The sequence below is a fragment of the Centropristis striata genome, chromosome 19, assembly GCF_030273125.1.
Source record: "Centropristis striata isolate RG_2023a ecotype Rhode Island chromosome 19, C.striata_1.0, whole genome shotgun sequence".
In the NCBI taxonomy this organism is placed as follows: Eukaryota; Metazoa; Chordata; class Actinopteri; order Perciformes; family Serranidae; genus Centropristis; species Centropristis striata.
Window position 1 is genome coordinate 1,091,603 of NC_081535.1, and position 22,999 is coordinate 1,114,601.

General features: G+C 43.2%; 1 protein-coding gene across 1 annotated transcript; it reads left to right on the forward strand.

Annotated features, from left to right (window-relative positions):
• Positions 1–14,785: 14,785 nt before the first annotated feature.
• LOC131992544 (E3 ISG15--protein ligase HERC5-like) lies at positions 14,786–15,821 on the forward strand. Its single transcript, XM_059358156.1, has 4 exons — positions 14,786–14,905; positions 14,993–15,069; positions 15,466–15,584; positions 15,749–15,821. The coding sequence occupies exons 1-4, from the start codon at positions 14,797–14,799 to the stop codon at positions 15,810–15,812; spliced, it is 369 nt and encodes a 122-aa protein (XP_059214139.1). The 5' UTR covers positions 14,786–14,796; the 3' UTR covers positions 15,813–15,821.
• Positions 15,822–22,999: the final 7,178 nt, after the last annotated feature.

Below are 22,999 nucleotides of genomic sequence, written 5' to 3' on the forward strand. Positions count from 1 at the left end.
TTTATAGCATGAATGTGATCAGTCTGCATGTGTGTCTCTACAGGCCTGTGTGCTGGACGTCAGTACCATGCCATTAATGAACAGAAGACTTTTACTGAAGCACAAAGTTACTGCAGAGAGAAATACACAGACCTGGCCACTGTAGACAGCATGGAGGAAGCTGAGATCCTGAAGAAAACGGCAGAAACAGCAGGAGTTTCCTCTGTGAGTTCACTTTCAACATGTTTCTGACATCATGTCAGTGACACGTGGGTTTAAAGTTTTACAGTCTGAGACGTGAAACTTCACACAAACTTTTTAATCTTTTTGTTTTTTTACTCTGAAGGAGGACGAAGGATTTAGTTCCCTATTGAACGTGTATTATAAGAGATCTCTTAATGTCCAGTATAAACAGCAGCAATTATTACAGGAAGCACAACCTGTTTCACTCTTCATATGGACACATGAATATTATTATTAATGCAAATATGTGTTTCAGGTCGCCTGGATCGGACTGTACGATGACGTGAACAGCTGGAGGTGGTCACTGTCAGACACAAGCTTCTACGGACCAGGAGAGGAGGAGTTCAGAGGATGGGCTGATGGACAACCAGACAATTATGGAGGTGCTCAACAATGCACAGCGATGGGGTCTACTGGACGATGGTACGATAACATCTGCACATACACCTTACAGGCGGTGTGCTGTGATGTGAGAGGTGAGAATATTGATGAGTGAAGGTAAAACAGAGCAGTTGAGCTTGTTGACCTCTCCCCTTCTCTGCTGCTCTTTGCCTCTCTGTCTCCAGTTACATGAAGCTCATTTAAAGCAGATGAGTCCTGCCTTCATTTCTCTGTTTCTATAAAGAGCTCCATCATTAACAGCTTTATCCCACGTCACTGTCTCAGTCAACAGGGCTGCAAGAGAAGGAGTTGATATGCACACAGCTCCACGGTGACTTCAGCTTCATGCTCACATTCATTAAGAAACATCAGACTGCTGAGAAAAATATTCAGACGCAGAAAAACTCAGATATAAAGTTTGCATCAGTGTTGTGTGTTATGTTGCCTCTGCACAGCATTTCTCTCTGCTCTATGTTCAGGGCTGGATGTGACTTTTGTCCTCACTGACAAAGCCATGAGCTGGACCGAGGCCCAGAGCTACTGCAGAGAACACCACACAGACCTGGCCAGTGTGAGGAACCAGACAGAGAACCAGAAGGTCCAGGAGGTGTTTCCAACAGTAGGAGTCTGGATCGGCCTTTTCAGAGACTCCTGGAAGTGGTCCGATGGAAGCAGCTCCTCGTTCAGATACTGGCTGTCAGGTCAACCTGATAACAACGGGGGGAGGCAGGCTTGTGCAGCAGCAGATTTCAGCTCCTCTGGAGGATGGGCGGACGGGAACTGTGACTATAAGTTTCCATTCATCTGCTCCGGTCCAGGTGAAGAAATAGAAGAAGAAGAAGGTGAGTGGTAACCACTGATTCAAACAGTATTTATATCAGATTTAGGTTTACTTTAGCATCAAAGAGAAAATAAAACACATTTCTGGACAATAAATGTGAACTCTCAGGATGTTGGTGTTAATGTGCAGTGACCAACTGCAGATCATCAGTTTGTGTTGACTTCAATGTGAGAATATGAACAGATGGAGGAAGTAACTGCTTCTACCTGACTGATAAAGCCCTGAACGCCCCCTGGTGGCGGCCTGCAGTATAGCTCTAAACTGACCACAGGCAGGACTAAACTAACTGAGGACACTTTATATCAACAGGATGCTGATTATTATCAGAGCAGAAATCTCTCAACTCATCATGTTTGATCGTCTGTTTAGAAGTCCCAAAAACAAGTTGAAAGCAAGTGATCAGACATCATCAGCATCAGGAATCTAGAAAGAGTTGAGTCAGGAGCGTATCTGTTTGAGAACATCACACAGCTGACCAAGTCTGACTCTGGAAGGTACAGATGTGGTCTGAAAAGAGCTTTGTCTCTCCATCCATACAAGCATTTTGAGATCATTGTCACAGATGCTGAGTTTGTTCTCAAAGTGTAATGAAAACTAATGAGAATAAAAATGTTGATTTGAAGAAAGTTTGTCTTTTCACTGACAGTTGCTGATGTTTTAATACTGATTCATGGTGATAGTATAGAGAAGCATAGCACACAGAGTATCTCCTTCCTCTCATCAGGACTTGATTTGTTTCTGTTGTTCACAGCTCCGACCAATTCTACAACAACACAGAGTTTAGACTCCAGTTCAGGAAGCTCCACACCTCCACCCACTGAGACAACAGGAGGTAATATATATATATATATATATATATATATATATATATATATATATACTATAATAATATATGTTTGTACCATGGTCTGGGTGAACAACTGACTCTGATTGGCTGCAGGGTGCCTGTTAATTCCTGACAATAGCCAATTGTCTCTTTCAAACCAGGAAATAATAATAATAATAATAATAATACTAATAATAATAATAATAATAATGATAATAATAATAATAATAATAATGATGATAATAATAATAATAATAATAATAATAATAATAATGATAATAATAATAATAATAATGATAATAATAATAATAATGATAATAATGATAATGATAATAATAATAATAATAATAATGATAATAATAATGATAATGATAATAATAATAATAATAATAGTAATAATAATAATAATAATAATAATGATAATGATGATGATGGCGTGCTGACCCCCGGCTCCAGCGGCTAGCTCTGGGGACGTTGAACGTCACCTCGCTGGCGGGGAAGGAGCCCGAGCTTGTGCGGGAGGTGGAGCGTTACCAATTAGAAATAGTTGGGCTCGCCTCCACACATAGCGTGGGCTCTGGAACCAAACTCCTGGAGAGAGGCTGGACTCTCTCCTTTTCCGGAGTTGCCCAGGGTGAGAGGCGCCGGGCGGGTGTGGGGATACTCACAATACTGAGCGCCGCTGTGTTGGAGTTCTCCCCGAGGAACGAGAGGGTCGCCTCCTTGCGGCTGCAAGTCGCAGGGAGAAGGTCTCTGACTGTTGTTTGTGCCTATGCACCAAACAGCAGTTCGGAGTACCCGGCCTTCTTGGAGTCTCTGGGTGGTGTCCTGGAAGGGGTACCATCTGGGGACTCTATTGTTCTTCTGGGAGACTTCAACGCTCACGTGGGTAACGATGATGGTACCTGGAGGGGGGTGATTGGGAGGAACGGCCTGCCCGATCTAAACCCGAGTGGTGTTCTGTTACTGGCCTTCTGTGCTAGTCATGGATTGTCCATAACGAACACCATGTTCGAACATAGAGTTGTTCATAAGTGTACCTGGTACCAGAGCACTCTCGGCCAAAGATCGATGATCGATTTTATTATCGTATCGTCTGATCTGCGGCCGCATGTTTTGGACACTCGGGTGAAGAGAGGAGCAGAGCTGTCAACTGATCACCACCTGGTGGTGAGTTGGATCAGGTGGCGGGGGAGGATGCTGGACAGACCTGGCAAACCCAAACGCGTAGTGAGGGTGAACTGGGAACGTCTGGCAGAGGCCCCTGTCTGCAGGGTCTTCAACTCACGCCTCCGGAAGAATTTCTCCAACATCCCGGGTGAGACTGGGGACATGGAGTCCGAATGGGCCATGTTCAAAGCCTCAATTGTTGACGCGGCTGGTAGGAGCTGTGGCCTGAAGGCCGTCGGTGCCTGTCGTGGCGGCAACCCAAGAACCCGCTGGTGGACACCAGCGGTGAGGGAGGCCGTCAAGCTGAAGAAGGAGGCCTTTCGGTCTTGGCTGGCTGAGGGGTCTCTGGAATCAGCAGACAGGTACCGTTCGGCCAGAAGGGCTGCAGCTGCGGCAGTCGCTGAAGCAAAAACTCGGGTATGGGAGGAATTCGGGGAGGCCATGGAGGAGGACTTTCGGTCGGCCTCAAAGAGGTTCTGGAAAACCGTCAGGCGACTCAGGAAGGGAAAGCAGGGCTTGGCCCAAGCTGTGTTCAGTGGGGGAGGAGACCTGCTGACCCGACCTGGGGATGTCCTTAGACGGTGGAAAGAACACTTTGAGGAACTCCTTAATCCAGCCAAAACATCCTCCGTAGAGGAGGCAGAGTCTGAAGACTCAGGGGAAGACTCATCAATATCCCTGGCGGAGGTCGCCGAAGTAGTTAAAAAGCTGCCCGGCGGCAAGGCGACAGGGTTGGATGAGATTCGCCCTGAGATGCTGAAGGCTCTGGACATTGTTGGGTTGTCATGGTTCACACGCCTCTTCAGTGTCGCGTGGAGGTCTGGGACAGTGCCTGTGGATTGGCAGACCGGGGTGGTGGTTCCCATTTTCAAAAAGGGGGACCGGAGGGTGTGTTCCAATTACCGTGGAATTACACTTCTCAGCCTCCCCGGGAAAGGGGACCAGCTCTTTACCCTTGCGAGACTTCTGGAGGGGGCATGGGAGTTTGCCCATCCAGTCTACATGTGTTTTGTGGATTTGGAGAAGGCTTATGACCGTGTCCCTCGGGGAGTCTTGTGGGGGGTACTGCGGGAGTATGGGGTCCCGGGCTCGTTGCTACAAGCTATCCGGTCCCTATATAACCAAAGTGAGAGCAGTGTCCGCATACTCGGCACAACGTCAAACACGTTCCCGGTGGGTGTTGGCCTCCGCCAGGGTTGCCCCTTGTCTCCGATTCTGTTTGTGGTCTTCATGGACAGGATCTCAAGGCGCAGCCGGGGGGAGGAAGGGATCCGGTTTGGTGACCTCAGAATTGCATCTCTGCTTTTTGCAGATGATGTGGTTCTTTTGGCTTCACCAAGCCGAGACCTCCAGCACTCACTGGGGCAGTTTGCAGCCGAGTGTGAAGCGGTTGGGATGAGAGTCAGCACCTCCAAGTCTGAGGCCATGGTTCTCTGCCGGAAAACGGTGGACTGCCCCCTCTGGGTGGAGAGAGGTACTGCCTCAAGCGAAGGAGTTCAAGTATCTCGGGGTCTTGTTCATGAGTCAGGGTAGAATGGAGCGTGAGATGGACAGGCGGTTTGGTGCGGCGTCAGCAGTGATGCGGGCGTTGTACCGGACCGTTGTGGTGAAGAAGGAGCTGAGCCTGAAGGCAAAGCTCTCGATTTACCGGTCCATCTACGTTCCAACCCTCACCTATGGTCATGAGCTTTGGGTAGTGACCGAAAGAATGAGATCGCGGGTACAAGCGGCCGAAATGAGCTTCCTCCGTAGGGTGGCTGGGCTCAGCCTTAGAGATAGGGTGAGGAGCTCAGACATCCGGAGGGAGCTCGGAGTAGAGCCGCTGCTCCTTCGCGTCGAAAGGAGCCAGTTGAGGTGGTTTGGGCATCTGGTAAGGATGCCTCCCGGGCGCCTCCCGTTAGAGGTGTTCCGGGCACGTCCAACTGGTAGAAGGCCCCGGGGAAGACCCAGAACACGGTGGAGGGATTATGTCTCTCGCCTGGCCTGGGAACGCCTCGGGGTCCCCCAGGAGGAGCTGGACGTTGTAGCTGGGGAGAGGGGCGCCTGGAATGCCCTGCTTAGCCTGCTGCCCCCGCGACCCGGCCCCGGATAAGCGGACGAGAATGGATGGATGGATGGATGGATGGATGATAATAATAATAATAATAATAATAATAATAATAAAAATGATAATAATAATAATGATAATAATGATAATAATAATAATAATAATAATAATAATAAAATAATAATAATAATAATAATAATGATAATAATGATAATGATAATGATAATGATAATAATAATAATAATGCTAAGAAAAGACCAAATGCCAGTGTCTTTGTCTTTGTCTTTTTTTTAATACATTTGTTGACCATTTATTTGGATGTGAGCTGGTTGGGATCAGACGTTATGATGTTCATGTCTCGTCCAATTTTACTCTCCACCATTTCAACATAAACATACACATAGTTTTAACCCTGCAGTGTTTGAAAGAGCCAAAGGTCTTCATCTAAGCTGTGAACAGTGGCAACACGTGGGAGGCCTGGGTTTGAGCAGTCAAAGAGTCTGGAGAATTAACTTTTCTCTTCTTAACCTCACACAGATCTGTGGATGATTGTGGTCGTGAGTGTTGCCATCATCATCACCTTCATCATCATCCTCATCATCTTCAACATCTCACAGCTGGCACTGATGATAATCTGTTACCGGAAGATCTCCAGCAACAAAACCATAGAAGACTATATGAGGAAAACAGGCAGCCCAAACATGGAGGTGACTTTCTTTAACCCTTTCTTATTCTCACTGCTGCCTGAGATGAACCTGTGCACGATAATCAGAAGGATTGTTAAGAGATTGTTTTTAGTGAAACACTCTCTATACTGAGCTCTACTGTTACTGTTGTCCCTCTGATGATGGCAAACATATCTTGATACTGTTTGACTGATTGAGTCAGATTGAAGTCTAGAAGAGGTATAAACAGGTAAATTAAACACTAAAATACAAATTAATATAGTGATTTTGGAGTTCTCAGAAAATGGAAGCAGTAACGATGAACTCAAGTAGTGACTATTCTCACAAGGAATTGTCAACAGAGCCCAAACCACTTCTGAGGTATAATCCACTTTCTTTCCTCAAAGTTTGTACTAAATATATGTCAGCAGACAGCTTTAGTCTCCACCTTCATGCACAAAGCACCAAGAGGTTTTTATTTCCTTTCTCCTGCTGTCTCAGGTCGTCTCTGTCAAATATCTGATTGTTTGTTGGTTTGTTTCCTCAGCTCTATGCCAACTATCCTCCAGTCGCTGCAGATGAAGACCCCACCTACGAGAGTATCGATCCAGTGGGCAGGGACCAGAAGCAGATCCACCATACACCCCCATAAGCCTCCAGAGTCCTGAGCCCTGTACTACCAAGCTGGATTTGATGGTTATTGAGGTAACTTCAGCTCTAACCCTGGGTGTTTGGTATCATGAAGGTGGTTCTCTTTTAATCTGGCCAGATCACCATGGCAACTCATGCTGAGAAGCTAACCTGGTTGGGACCAGGTTATGTTCTAGACAAGAGATCAGCTTCTATAAAAGCTCCGCCTACTGACCAATCAATTCTCCTTGAAAATGGCGTCACCTTTTTGGAAGATCCTGTGGATCTTGGGCCGCAGGTCTCTGAGGAGGGCGAGAGTTTTTCGAGGGTTAGGGTTAGAGACCCAGAAGAATATTTATATGAGAAATACAGATCCTCAGCAGGGAGAATAAGGTAGAAATTAGGGGTGGGACAATATGCTTTGGTCACCATTGGATTGTATCACGATTCTTGATAATTGTGATTCTACAAGTATTGCGATTCGATATAATCAATTATTGCAATTTTCTTTTCCTTCTTAAAAAACAAACAAGTTGAATCATACACTTCTAGAGATGATGAACCATGAATGGCGTTCCCATAAACAATGCACATTAGTCTGTGTCAGTCGGTCCAGCAGCTGACATTTATTTCTACTGAGACAAAACGAGCTACATAACATGTACAGCATTTTTTAAAGTTTACAGCTACAAAATTAATTCAAATGTCCTAGTTTCTGTTCTAGTTTCAATGTAATTAACCTAATGTAATGACTTGTTCAATAGATTAACCAATTTGTTTTTAAATAATAAGTAAAGTGCTCTGACTACTCAGTGCTCTCGGAAGTAGTGCTGTAAGATAAAAAATAAAACACTTGGCCAAAAGAGAGTCTCTAAAAGAAAAAGAACAGCACAAATGTGAGCCATTAAATTAAAATGTTTCAAATGAAAAAGTTTTTTCAAAACCCTGTACTGCACATAAACACTGCTCTCTGAGGTAGTGCATGTAATTGTAATGGACGCTGTAGGAGAGAGGAATAACGATGTGGGAAAGACAAAAAGTGAGTAAAAAACACCCTTAATATGTTTCAAACTGCAAATGCACTGTCTTCTGTCACAATTCCAACCCTCGTCTTTTATCCAGCCCGACCAAAAAGAGACAATCTGACTGTAAACCAGCCAGCGGCGACTTTATGCATGTGCGATTAGCAGACTGGACGCTGAGGGGTTAGCATCTCTACAACACGATGGTTTTTGTCCGCTAGTTGAGTCAAATGATGCTCCAACGGCCCTTTATGTGAACACACACAGAGCCTGAAGAGGAAAGCCTGGCTTCACTCAGATACTTGAGAACCACCTTAATGATACCACTTATCCCTGACTGCGGTTGTTAGGCTTAGTGAAGCCAGATCACCACAACATATCCTGGCTATGTTGAAGTGGCTTCGTAGTCCAGGGCTCAGCTTCTACTGACTGCACTGCAATCAGGAGAAAAACATACACATGAAGAAACAGAAACTTTTATGAATTTTTTTATGCCAGGCGAATATTGCCAAATTGTAGAATGAGTTTGTACTTTTTAGATGCATTTTGCTTGAATTAGCTCATAGTTTCTTATGACATGTTACTATTGTGACACATTTCATATAATATTCATGTCTTACATGAAACACTGAGAGTGATTTCTGTTGCTGCTGTCTTCACATCTTTTCCTTTGTTAAAATAATTTGTTATTCTGTCTCTTTGTCTGTCTCTGTGCGTGACGCAGGTCACTATCAGAGGTCACTTTCAAATGCATGTGTAGTTCACTGTGTGTCCTCTCTCTATGCATTTATATATTAATCATGTAAGATGCTTTTGATACAATGATCATGTGCTAATATTGTTTTAAAACTATGATTACTTTAAATACATGTATCCCAACTGCTTAAACTTAATAAGATTCTATAATCACAAAAATATATTGTATGTTTCATATTCTATGTTTTATAGCTTGTGTGCACATTGCAACAGCTGTGTCTCCAAATTCTATCTCTGTAAGACATAACAAGGCAGCCTGAGGTTTTGTTGAATGTTTTGGGGAACAGGCCAGGTCAAGGACACAGTGTGCTGGGGAGAGGAGGTTACTACCTTCTCTGCCCGGTGACATGACGCGTCCCTTTATTGATTAAAACTGACGAATGAACGGATCGAGAAGGCGGCACTTCCTGGAAGAAATCTACCTTCATGATTAGTAAATCTGTTGGAATATATAAAAAAGGGTTCGAGGGACAGAAGGGGGTCAGACCTCATGAACTGATCCGCCTTAATCATGTAAATCAGGGAAGTGAGTTGTGAACCCAGGATCTCTGTAAAATGCACATTTCTTGACGTATTGTAATAAAATTATGTTAAACTGAGAACTTGGACGTCTCCTGCTCTTCATTCCCCATCAAACGATCTGAGAGAGAAATAGGTGAGGATTTTCTGTTGATGTCAGATAATTTAGTTTTAAGTCCCATCAGCTGTTTCACAGTGTGCGTAATGTGTGATATTATAGATACTTTATGATTTGAATATGATCTTATACTACACATTACTATGTATATTTATATTTAATAACCCCTGAATCTCATTATTTTTTAATATTGTCTTTTCACTAAACAATTTTTATCTAAATTTAATGTTTTATGTGTGTGTTGTCTGCGAGAGTTTGCCTGCTGTAAATGTGTGTTAATAATAAAATAAATGAAAATAATCTCTGGGAAGACGTGAACGGCCACGTTGATGTGACGTCATGGCGTTGGGCTGTTACCATGGATACTGACACAGGGTTCAGCAGGAGTTGACGTTAGTTCACTAAACAGATTCTCCAAACAAAACCCTTACATTTCTGTAGAAGTGGCTGAGTACAGCTTTAAATACTTTATATATATTAGTTTCTATATGTGAGAAGGTGTTTTTGGAGGCCAGTCACTCATTTTAACCCTCCCGTGGTCCTGGGCTCCTTTTTGACCCCAAATCATTTTCAACATACGATTAATAGGTTAACTTTCATAGAATTGCTTTTCAGCATATCTCTGCAGCCTTTATAGATAATATAAATTTCAACTTTCTTCAGACATTTTTACGTGTTTTATAAATTTTTATAGCACCCATGGTAATGGTAAATGGTAAATGGACACTTATATATCTCTTTTCTAGTCGCTTTGCGACCACTCAAAGCTCTTTACACTACAGACTGACTCATTCACCCTTTCACACATACATTCATACTGGTGGCAGAGGCTACCCTAAACGGTCCCACCTGCCACCATTGGGAATTCATTCACACACCGATGAACACAGCACATCGGGAGCAATTTGGGGTTCAGTATCTTGCTCAAGGATACATGTAGGCTGCCATGGTCAGGGATCGAACCACCAACCCTTCGGTTGGGGGCCAACCAACTCTCCCAACTGAGCCACAGCCACCCCTACATGGTTTAAGCCTGCAGTATGTTGTATACACAGACACAGAGCTGCAGCAGTCCAGAACCACCTATTTTAAAAAACAACGTGTTGGACAAGAAGAGGTCTGTTCACTTTCCAAAGAGCTTCGCTGTCGCTTAATAACAAATACAGTAACAAGCATGACTGCCATCAAGAGAGCTGCAGGGGATGATTTCCAGCATCCAGACAGCCGTGAGCTAACTGTTATGGCTAAGTGTCTCATTGAGTACTACCCAATGCTGCGGGACAGGTCTGGAGTCGGTGGAGCTGAGTGGGTAGGAGGATATGCTTTATTTAGGACAAGAACTTGTGTGTTTAATTTCATTTTGAGTAATGTGGTTTTTACACTCCATGTTTTGTGTTTTGTCAGGAATCTGTGAAGAAGCAGCTTTTTGAAAAGGGTGCAGAATGTGACACCGGCCAAAAAGAAGCAGGCAGCAACTCCTTGGAGAAAGAAGCGACGGGACATTAGCTTTGAGAGTAGCAGCAGCCTGGAGTCATCCGCTGATGAGTCCAATGCTTCAACTATAATCTTGGACAAACCACCACAGTCGAGTTTCCCAGAGGGTGAAAGGTGGATGGTAACAGCACAAATTGAGATTGTGTTTTGGTGTTAAAACTACTACTAGTATTGACAAGGGGGAATGCTTTAGTTTAATTTTATATTTACATTTTTTTTTAATGATTGTGAGTTATCATTAACTATTAATTCATTATACGTTGGGTATTTGTTTTGTTATATTTCTTAAAACTGTAATGGTAGAAATATTGATAGTAAATTCATTTCAACAGGAGGGCCTGAAACTACTGACAGCCCACAGAAGCAGGCGAGACACTACAAGGTTCTGCAGGAGCTATAAATCCAGGCCCAGACCCAACAAGAAGGATGCTGCCCAGCTCTTGGACCTTGAACACCGAGCAAGACGGGCTTACATTGACTCTGATGTTATGAAAGAGCAGGACAGACCTACCAAAGTTCTTCAAGCACATCCCTGCTTCAGAGGACTGGATCATGTAATTAAATCAAATCAATTTAAGTTTATGTTTGATAAGATCGTAGTAGTAAGACATTAGTTTACACACTGATATTTTATTTTTCAAAGATATTTTTCTACCTGTCGTTCTGTGGCAGATAATGGATGAACTGCAGAGGATCCTCAATCAAGGTAACTCTCACTTCATACCTGAGCTGAAGACCCGCTGGGGGACCTTTTGTGAGAGGGCCCAGTTTTATGGAGTTTTCAAAAAAGTCATGAGACCGCCGTTGTCAAATAAAGGTGATTACAGACCTGACTGCTGACCATGTTTGTGTCATGTTTTTGGTCTTATTTTTTAAATAACTGACTGCAGTAAATAAAATCATTCTGCTTTGTTGTTCTCCCACCTGTAGGCCCACTCCTCCCCACCACGAGGAGTCCATGAGGGAGGTGTCGTCCACCAACAAGGAGCTTGATGGGCTGGTGAGAGGAGGTGCAGCTGCTGGTGTAGAGGGAGAAGAGGAGGTGCAGCTGTTGGTGTAGAGGGAGAAGAGGAGGTGCAGCTGTTGGTGTAGAGGGAGAAGAGGAGGTGCAGCTGTTGGTGTAGAGGGAGAAGAGGAGGTGCAGCTGCTGGTGTACAGGGAGAAGAGGAGGTGCAGCTGTTGGTGTACAGGGAGAAGAGGAGGTGCAGCTGTTGGTGTAGAGGGAGAAGAGGAGGTGCAGCTGTTGGTGTACAGGGAGAAGAGGAGGTGCAACTGTTGGTGTACAGGGAGAAGAGGAGGTGCAGCTGTTGGTGTACAGGGAGAAGAGGAGGTGCAGCTGTTGGTGTACAGGGAGAAGAGGAGGTGCAGCTGTTGGTGTACAGGGAGAAGAGGAGGTGCAGCTGTTGGTGTACAGGGAGAAGAGGAGGTGCAGCTGTTGGTGTACAGGGAGAAGAGGAGGTGCAGCTGTTGGTGTACAGGGAGAAGAGGAGGTGCAGCTGTTGGTGTAGAGGGAGAAGAGGAGGTGCAGCTGTAGGTGTACAGGGAGAAGAGGAGGTGCAGCTGTTGGTGTACAGGGAGAAGAGGAGGTGCAGCTGTTGGTGTACAGGGAGAAGAGGAGGTGCAGCTTGAGGGGATCCAGTGCTGATGGTCCAGGAATCAAAAGGAAGAAAAACACATTGTCTATCTGCCTTCTTATAATTATTCAAATAAAATGTAACAGTTTCCTTTGTTGAAGTCACAGAGGACAATCATTAATACTGGTGCTCAGTTAGGAGGTAGTCTATCGGGAAAATCATGTGGACAAGGCATATGATATATTTTTGAGTGTATTTACGGAATTGTACAATAAAAACTGTCCAAAAAAAGAAAATACAAGAAACCCAAAATAGAGCAACTATTAATATAACTAACTATAACTATAATATAAATAATAATAACAAAAGGGTTAAAACACGCCTGCAGAAAGAAGAATGCTCTGTATAGAGAGTTCATGAGACTGAGAACCAATGAGGCTGAAAATAGATACAAAAGATTTAAAAATAAGTTAACACATGTTATAAGAATGAGCCAGAAGGATTACTTCAGGAGAAAATTAGATGATAACACAAACAATATCAAAGGAATGTGGGATACATTGAACAGGATTATAAGAAGTGGCACAAAGCAAAGTGACTATCCTGAATACTTTTTTATAAAGAAAATGTAATCTGTAACGTGAGTGATGTGGCAGATAAATTAAACACTTTTTTAGTGAATATTGGGCCTGACCTGTCAGAAAAAATACCTGATCCAGGGGCACTTAATAAAATAATATGGATGTGTTAATAGAGAGGAATCCACACACAATGTTTCTTAAAGAAGTAGAAGAAAAATAAATACTTGACATTGTTAAAAAATGTAAAAACAGAAAATCTAGTGATTGTAATGACATTGATGTGGCACTTGTGAAGAAGTGATTGAGGGGATCATTAAGCCGTTAACACACATCTGTAATTTGTCTTTTCACACTGGTCTTTTTTATATATATTTAAATATAGCCAAGGTTATTCCACTGGACTAAAGTGGGAACAAACATCACTTCAACAACTACAGACCTGTCTCCTTACTTCCACAATTTTACAAAACATTAGAAAAACTCTTTAATAATAGACTGGATGCGTTCATACATATATACATATATATATGTATATATGTATATATATACATATATACATATATACATATATATATGTATATATGTATATATATATATATATGTGTGTGTGTGTGTGTGTGTGTGTGTGTAAGATATCCCTTCTGATTGTCAGAATAAAATGATGAAATACAAAAACGGTGTATTGCTTTAATCAATTTAAAAACATTAAAAACATATCTGTAAATAAAATAATAAAGCTTGAATTCTTCCGCCACTAGAGGGCATAGGTTGACACTAACTTCCCATCACAAGTTTGATATTTCTTTCACATATTGTTTTTATCTGGTTAATTCAGGGGCCTTGGGAACCGACTGTCCTTCAAACCATCGTTCTATCTCACCACCACATTAAATAACACGTCACCACAAACATGCTAGCAGCTATAATAATAATATATGATATAAAGGGCAGTCTGTGGCCTAGAGGTTAGGAATCGGGCTTGCAACTGGAGAGTTGCCGGTTCGAATCCCGGTTACAGACAGGTCTAGGACTGAAGTGCCCTTGAGCAAGGCACCTAACCCCCCCACAGCTCCCCGGGGCAGTAATGTGCTGCCCACTGCTCCTTGCATGGTGTGTTCACTTGTGTGTAAAAGGATAAAGGGTTAAATGCAGAGGTTGAATTTCCCCATTGTGGGATTAATAAAAGTAATCTTCTTCTTCTATGTGCCCCAATGAATGAGGAGTTCATCAAATGTCCATAAATGTAATTAATTCAGCCTGGGACACATGACAGGTACTGGAGCTACAAGCAGGATTTATATTCACCTTGTCTCTTTCTGCAGACTTTTACAGATTCATTTTACAAGCAATACAAATACAGTGGTAGCATTTAAAATGTAGTTATACCATTTCCATGACATGCAAACCTAAATGTTTCTTTTCCTTTAATGTCTTTCTGCAGACAGACAGACACCAACTCCTGTTCATAACCTGAACATGAAGAAAACCATTCACATTTCCTGTGGAAAGGACCACACTGCTGTTTTAACAAAGGTACCATTCTTAATTGTACTCTTTCTCATATACAAATGGAATTATGGAGAATCAGTCACAACATGGAGATTAAAGGTAATTGTTGACTTTAATTGCTGTGGTTAGGATAAGCGGTTGAGGATAATGAATGAATGAAGTTAAATGAGGCTGCTCTGGTTTCTTCCTCAGGATGGAGCAGTGTTTACATCTGGCTCTGGTCAGTATGGACCGCTTGGCCACAACTCATTCAGCAACCAGCCACCACCTCGGCTTGTTGCACAGCTCTGGGGGTCAAAGGTCACCAGGATTGCATGTGGACGGTACAGTATATCACCTTTTATAATCATTCTGAGGACAGAATATCACTGAATCAAATATTTCATGTGTTCATAACTCTGATGACAGTAAAATGTTGTTTTTGGACATCACACGCTGGTGATGACAGACTCAAAGAGGCTCTGGTCCTTTGGATGTGGAGAGCAGGGCCAGCTGGGACATGGAGAGGAGACTCATCCCTCTGGGCCGCTACCTGTTCACCTGCCACAAGGTAACTACCTTTCTGTTATCAGTCATTACATCATGTGAATGCAGTGAATGGTTTCACCAGGAGGTTCACCTTTTATTCTTCTTCCAGACACCACTGATGATCTGAACATTAGAAACATCTTCGCAGGAGGAAACTGTTCATATGCAACATGCACGGCTAATGAGGTACCAACTAAAAACATCCAGTTCAGACAGTGATGGCCGGGTTAATGATGTCATCATCAGCTGTACTTGTTTATGGTTCCACCACCCGTCTTAGAACCAGAGGTGATGGAGCTTTCTAGGCTGTTGCTCCCATGGAACAGCCTCCCTCCCTCACTGCTCACTAGATTCTGTTGTCACTTTTAGAAGCCAACTGAAGACATTTTTATTTCTTCAGGCTTTTGATTCATTGTTTCGGGACTGCTATGGTTGTTTAAATTGCTGTTGTTTTGGTCTTTTAAAACTTGAATGTACATTTTTATGTTATGTGTATGATTTCTATGTGAAGCACTTTGTGACTTGTGTCTGTGAAAGGTGCTATATAAATGAAGTTGACTTACTTACTTGTTGATTTGTCAGGACATTCATGAGGAGGCTCACACCGACAGGGTCAACAATGTCCCACAGCATCGTCTTGATGATGTGATTGACAGATGGACCTCAGAATGTGATCCAAAGTCATGGAGAAAGATTCAACAGTGAGTAGATATGGTGTGGCGGTTTTCAGTAGATCATTACTTTGTTGAATAGTCTGAGGTTTTATTAATGTCATGACATAAGTTATGATTTGTATTTAAAGCTGTGAAAGCTCAATGGATACATTGCAATGGACTAATGAAATGAAACTCTGAAATCTCCACAGGGAAATTCACAGGATGTCTTCTTCTGCATCCTGTTTGAATGGCAGCTTCCTAAAGAAAAGGTAAACACAATATCATCACTTCTTCTAATCTGGTCAACATTTCCTCACTACATCATGGATTGTGTTGAAACTTTACGTAGACGTCGATGGTTCCAGGATGATTAATTCCATTTACCTTGGTGACCCACTAACTTCTTATTAGCACCATTAGCAGGTCAAATTTCATATCAATTTGTTGAATTTATGACCAAATACTTACTTGGTGCTTACTTGGTAGACATCAGCATGCTAGTGCTGTCAATAGCCCCTTTCATAGTGTGGTCCTGCAAATGTCCCGCTATATTGCCGGAAAGATCTGTGCCATCTTTTCACCTTTGGGCGTTCATAGTGATCCTGGGAAGGCAAAGTGATATTCCTGCCCATTCATAGTGCAGACTGGTGTCGCAGAACGAGAAGGGAGGAGACGATAGTGGGAGGGGACGATAGTGGGAGGGGACGATAGTGGGAGGAGACGATAGTGGGAGGGGACGATAGTGGGAGGAGACTATAGTGGGAGGAGACGATAGTGGGAGGAGACTATAGTGGGAGGGGACGATAGTGGGAGGAGACTATAGTGGGAGGAGACGATAGTGGGAGGAGACTATAGTGGGAGGAGACGATAGTGGGAGGAGACTATAGTGGGAGGGGACGATAGTGGGAGGAGACGATAGTGGGAGGGGACGATAGTGGGAGGAGACTATAGTGGGAGGAGACGATAGTGGGAGGAGACTATAGTGGGAGGGGACGATAGTGGGAGGAGACTATAGTGGGAGGAGACGATAGTGGGAGGAGACTATAGTGGGAGGAGACTATAGTGGGAGGGGACGATAGTGGGAGGAGACGATAGTGGGAGGGGACGATAGTGGGAGGAGACTATAGTGGGAGGAGACTATAGTGGGAGGAGACTATAGTGGGAGGGGACGATAGTGGGAGGAGACTATAGTGGGAGGGGACGATAGTGGGAGGAGACGATAGTGACGTGCAACAGAGCAGCAGCAGTGCTGCACAGTAGCACAGTGCTAACAGGCTAACAGTTAGCTCTGTAGCAGTACAGTGTGTATGTGCTAACAGGCTAACAGTTAGCTCTGTAGCAGTACAGTGTGTATGTGCTAACAGGCTACACAGCTAGCTCTGTAGCAGTACAGTGTGTATGTGCTAACAGGCTACACAGTTAGCTCTGTAGCAGTACAGTGTATATGTGCTAACACGCTAACAGTTAGCTCTGTAGCAGTACAGTGTGTATGTGCTAACAGGCTAACAGTTAGCTCTGTAGCAGTACAGTGTGTATGTGCTAACAGGCTACACAGTTAGCTCTGTAGCAGTACAGTGTGTATGTGCTAACAGGCTACACAGCTCGCTCTGTAGCAGTACAGTGTGTATGTGCTAACAGGCTAACAGTTAGCTCTGTAGCAGTACAGTGTGTATGTGCTAACAGGCTAACAGCTAGCTCTGTAGCAGTACAGTGTGTATGTGCTAACAGGCTACACAGTTAGCTCTGTAGCAGTACAGTGTGTATGTGCTAACAGGCTACACAGCTAGCTCTGTAGCAGTACAGTGTGTATGTGCTAACAGGCTAACAGTTAGCTCTGTAGCAGTACAGTGTGTATGTGCTAACAGGCTAACAGTTAGCTCTGTAGCAGTACAGTGTGTATGTGCTAACAGGCTAACAGTTAGCTCTGTAGCAGTACAGTGTGTATGTGTTAACAGGCTAACAGTTAGCTTTGTAGCAGTACAGTGTGTATGTGCTAACAGGCTAACAGTTAGCTCTGTAGCAGTACAGTGTGTATGTGCTAACAGGCTAACAGTTAGCTCTGTAGCAGTACAGTGTGTATGTGCTGCTGCTGCAGGAGGTGTTAGCTTAGCGATCTCTGTTTGTTTACAACAAGCAGCAGAATGAGCGGTGTCAGTGGGGTGAAAAGACGAGTGGAAACCTCTAACCTGTTAATGAAGGCCCTTTTGGTGACTTCCAGATGATATTTCATTTTTCTGTCTCCAAAAGTGATTAATTGCCTCCTGTGAAATTTCTCTGACTGTCACAGCTGCCATAGCAACCGTCACCGAATGTTGACAGTTTGTCCGAGTGAGTGGAGGGGGCGGGGCTTAGCCATAGGTCAATTGGAGGTTTTTATTTCAAATAATTAACTTAAGACCTACCTCAACCAATAACCTGTTCTAACTTTTTTGGTAAAATAATGTAAAAAATAAAATATATTAACACAAATAAAATAAAGAAACTACCTAAGGAACAAAGCCTGATTCAGATTCTGTTTAGTGCTCAGCTTCATGTCCTATCAGAACACCTCATTTTTCTTGGCTTCCTGAAAAACAACTCAAGTCTCTTCATCAGGGACCTCCTTGGGTTCAGGCCCATTTATGGATAGTCTTGCTTGAGAAACAGCAAAAAAACAGCCACAGACAAATCAGAATTAAAATAGGCTACTTTCCTCACTCGTTTTTATTTATTTATTTAAAGTCTAAACTTCTCTGTTTCACCTCAGCTGTTGTTTCAGCAGCTGCCTGTCTTACAGGAGCATTTAGTCTGCTGTCCTCCTCTATTTCTCCCTCAGCACCACTGTTTGATGCCTATAAACAGGGCCGGCTCTAGGCATGGGCGACATAGGCGGTCGCCTAGAGTGCCATCTGCTGGAGGGGCGCCGCCAGTCACCCTCGAGGGAGAAAAAAAAAACAATAATAATTTTCGATGCCCATTGTCACCCTCCCTTCGTGTTTTGTCTTGAAAATAATAAATATTAACAAAATAAAGAAACAGATAAACAATGACATTTTGTCACTTGTGGTGCTGAGTCACGTGACGTGTGGTCATTGCCTTGCCCCCCTTTAGACGGTCAGATCGCTGTTACAGAGGTCAGGTCATGTCAAGTGACAGACAGGTTATGTTTTAATATATCCTGCAAGATGAAACGGCCGACAAAGCTCTCCGGTGCGCAGTATCGAAGGAGAAGAAAAAGAGGAGGAGGAGAAGAAGTCCCGACCATTTTTTAAATGCCGTTTTGTGTGAAAACTTTTCATTTGCATTGGCTTGCTAGCGAGGTTGAAATAAAGCAACGCTAGCTTAACACAGTTAAGCACATTTTTTGTTCCACCCTCCGTGAAACAGCAAGTGGAGCTATTCAACACGAATGGATCTCGCCTAGGGCACCAAATGGGCTAGAGCCGGCCCTGCCTATACAACATTCAGATTAATTAACGTTTACCAGCCATGTGACTGTTCAGCTTTGTTTCACACTGACACCTCCTCATGCTGCTCCTTGTCCTCTTGACGAGGCCGTTTTTGCCGTGAAAAAAAAAACGACTGATAACTACAACAATAATAATATTCATAATAACTTAAAAAATGTGGTCTATTCTTTTTGATTCGACTGTGGGCATAGTAGTCTATCTCAAATATTAGGGCTGTAAAGTCCTAAATTCTTTAAATATATCACTTTATTATCATTTTAAACCCTTTTAGGTGAGAAAGTAGCCGTTTAGATCCCCAGTGCCTCGTTCATTTGTCTAAATACCAGCTGTTTACTATTTGGTTGTGCTACTCAAGCTAGCCGTCGTGAGCAACACACTTCCGGTTACATTCACAAAAAATAAAACGCCCGTTGCCCTTTATAACGTTAGAATTTGTGCTTTTACTTTGAAAACAGGAAGCGAACCTACCCTGGATGTAGCTAGCTTGAAGCAGCCGCTTTGACTGCTCTCGTCCCGTTAACGGCATTTAAGGAAACCATCAATAAGCCTTAACGTTACCGGAGAGTGTTGGCAGCTCAGAGACCGGCCCGCTTCATTTAAAACAGTTATTTATTCATGTGAATGTGTTTTCTGTGTGTTGGCTAACGTTACAGACGTTACAGTTTTTTTAATCCCCTAGAGAGGAAAAAAAAAACAGAATCATTTAGTGGCGGTCGGTCTCTATTCTGTGGCGGTGCAGAATGGTCTATGTGTGGGAAACACTGATATATATCATAGAAAAAAGGTTTTGCATTTCATTCAGCGGAGTAAAAATATGGAATGGGATGTGTGAAGAATTAAAACAATGTTCAAACATTAAACACTTCAAAGTCAAATATAAAGAGCCTGTCTTCACACAATATAGGGATGAAAACAGGTGTGTGAGATGGAAAGTAGGTGGTGCTGCGTGGGTGTGGTGTGTGTGTGTGTGTGTGTGTATGTGTGTGTGTGTGTGTGTGCTTGTGTGTGTGTGTGTGTGTGTGTGGTGTGTGTGTGTGTGTGTGCTTGTGTGTGTGTGCTTGTGTGTGTGTGCGTGTGTGTGTGTGGGGGGAGGGGGGGATGGTAACAAGTTATGTACAGTACAGGCCAAAAGTTTGGACACACCTTCTCATTCAATGCGTTTCCTTTATTTTCATGACTATTTACATTGTAGATTCATCAAAACTATGAATGAACACATGTGGAATTATGTACTTCACAAAAAAGTGTGAAATAACTGAAAACATGTCTTATATTCTAGTAAGCAAAGGGTGGTTACTTTGAGGAATCTAAAATACAAGAGCAGCTATGATCAGGTGGAGCAGCTGAACCTGGAGGGTCTGCAGCAGCGCTTGGACGTGGCCAACCCCTCGGTGTTGGTCTCCAGGGCTCAGATCCTCATGAGGGAGGTCAGTTCATCTCTGCTACACTAACACAAAGCTGGAGTGAAGCAGGGAGGAGGCCTGAAACACTCCCTGGTTCTACCGCTGGTCCAGGCTCTGCTTCCACCTGCTGGACATAAAGAGGATGACAGCTGCTAGAGGGAGCTGGAGACACAAACAGCAGGAAGCTGCTTCTTTTGCAGACACATTCAAATTCAAACAACTTTATTAATCCCACAAGGGGCAATTCATTCTGAGCAGCAGGTTGTCGTGGTTCATACGGCCCACATGGCCAGCAACAAATAGTCAACACATAAATAGTCGACACAACACACATCAGACAACATGGAGCTTAGAATGGACACATTGGAAAAAAATAAATAAATAGATAAAAATAAATTAAAAACCCTATGAAGAATGTAAAAGTCTTAGTGCAAGGGGGACGAATGATTTGGAGAAGGGATTTGTTTTCCACCTAGGAAGGTGATAACGGCCTGAAGGGAACAGAGAGGATTCATGGCTCAGGAGGATAAAAGTCACTCTGCTTTACGGAGGATTTGCTGGTTGCAAAAGGAACTTAAGTCTCTTAGTTTTACTGGTAATCTTAGAGCAGGACTTCACAATATCAGTCAGGCTGTTTCTGTCTTTGACTGAGGGACAATGAAACCAACAGATGAAGGAAAAACATAAAAGACTCTCAATAAATGCTTGATAAAAATGACAGAGAAAGAATTTAGTTTCCTGAGAAGATGAATTCTCTGTTGTCCTCGCTTTACTATAAAATCTGTGTTCACATCAAATTTGAGATGGTCGTCAAAACCATATTACTTCTATCTAACTAACTAACTAACTGTCTTTTTTTCTGACAAAAACAATGGACAATGCTGTGGACACGTTTGAGCAGCCGCTAAGCATTTTTAGGCAAGCTACTTAGTTAAAACATGGATATGGGTCATTTTTGACCCATGATGTGCATTAGAAGAGTAGTGACACAAAAAGGGATTCTTTTAAAAAATGAATAAAGGAAAAGATAAAACTAGGATGTATGATGATCAAAAACAAACTAATTGAGGAAAACCTGGAATACTGAATGATTAAATTAATTTATTGTAGAGATATAGAACATAAAAACTCATACATATCGGGTCACTTTAGACCAGTCCTTCTCAAATAGCGGGGCGCGGCCCCCTGGGGGGGCGTGGTGCGCTACCAGGGGGGTCACATGTGATCTCGTGAAACTTTTTTTTTTTTCTGCCATACTAGAATGAAGTGTAATTGCACATCCACTACAGTAGATGGCAGTGGCGCTCTCATTGTCAGAGTGTGCGCAGTAAGTATTAGCTCTATGGTGTATGTTTGTTTTGCCTACTCACAGCGTAGAGCAGGAGATATGAAGCGCAGTGGGAAAAAAACCAAGAGACAGCATGGAAAAATATTTGACAGGGATGAAAAGAAAGGCGGAGAGAGACGGAGATAATGAGACAACCGACGGTCCGACAAACGACCAAAAACGACCGAAAGCTAAGATGAGGAAATATGACACAGCGTATGTAGCGCTTGGCTTCACCGTGACAACGGTGGCGAACGAGGGAAGACCAGTGTGTTTACTGTGTCTAAAAATGTTGGCAGCGGACCGCATGAAGCCAAGTAAATGAAGGCGTCACTTAAACACATTACACCCCAATCATGCTGATAAGCCGCTTGAGTTCTTTCAGCGCAAATATTCCCAATATTGTCAACAATCATCCCACTTTGTGAATGCAACTTCAGTAAACCAGCGAGCACTGCTAGCATCATATAAGGTGGCCTACCAAACTGCTCAGTGCAAAAAACCCCACACCATAGCAGAGGAGCTGATACTGCCTGCAGCATTAGACATGGTTTCTGTCATGCTGGAGGACGCAAGTGCTGCAAAATTAAAAACTATCCCACTGTCCAATGACACTGTGGCCAGACGAATACATGACATTGCTAACGATCTTCAAGAACAGCTGGTAGATCAACTCAGAGACAAACGTTTTGCCTTACAATCTGATGAAGCAACTGACGGCAACAAAGACTGTTTGTTTATTGCTTATGTACCTTTTGACATGACAGACTCCCTGTGTGAGGATCTACTTTTTTGTAAATGTGTCAGAGGCAGAGCCACGGCTGAAGAGCTGTTCAAAATGCTGGACTGCTTCCTGACTGAGAATGAGCTAAAGTGGGAGAACTGCATTGGTGTTTGCAGTGATGGTGCACAGACCATGGCAGGGATGAGAAAAGGACTTGGGGCACTCATCAAGAAAGCCTCACCTAATGCTGAGTGGACACACTGTGTTATTCACAGAGAAGCACTGGCATCAAAGCACCTTTCCTCTGAATGAAATGAGGTCATGACTGACATTTTGAGTGTCGTCAATTTCATAAAGACCAGACCACTAAAAACAAGAGTCTTCTCTGCTATCTGTGCCGAGATGGGAGCTGAACATCAAGCCGTGTTGTTTCACAGTGAAGTAAGGTGGCTGCCACCAGGAAAACTTGTCCCGAGTTTTTGAACTCCGAGAGCAAATAATAATGTTTTTGGAGCAGGAGCAAAAGTATGAAGTCGCAGAAAAATGTAGAGATGAGA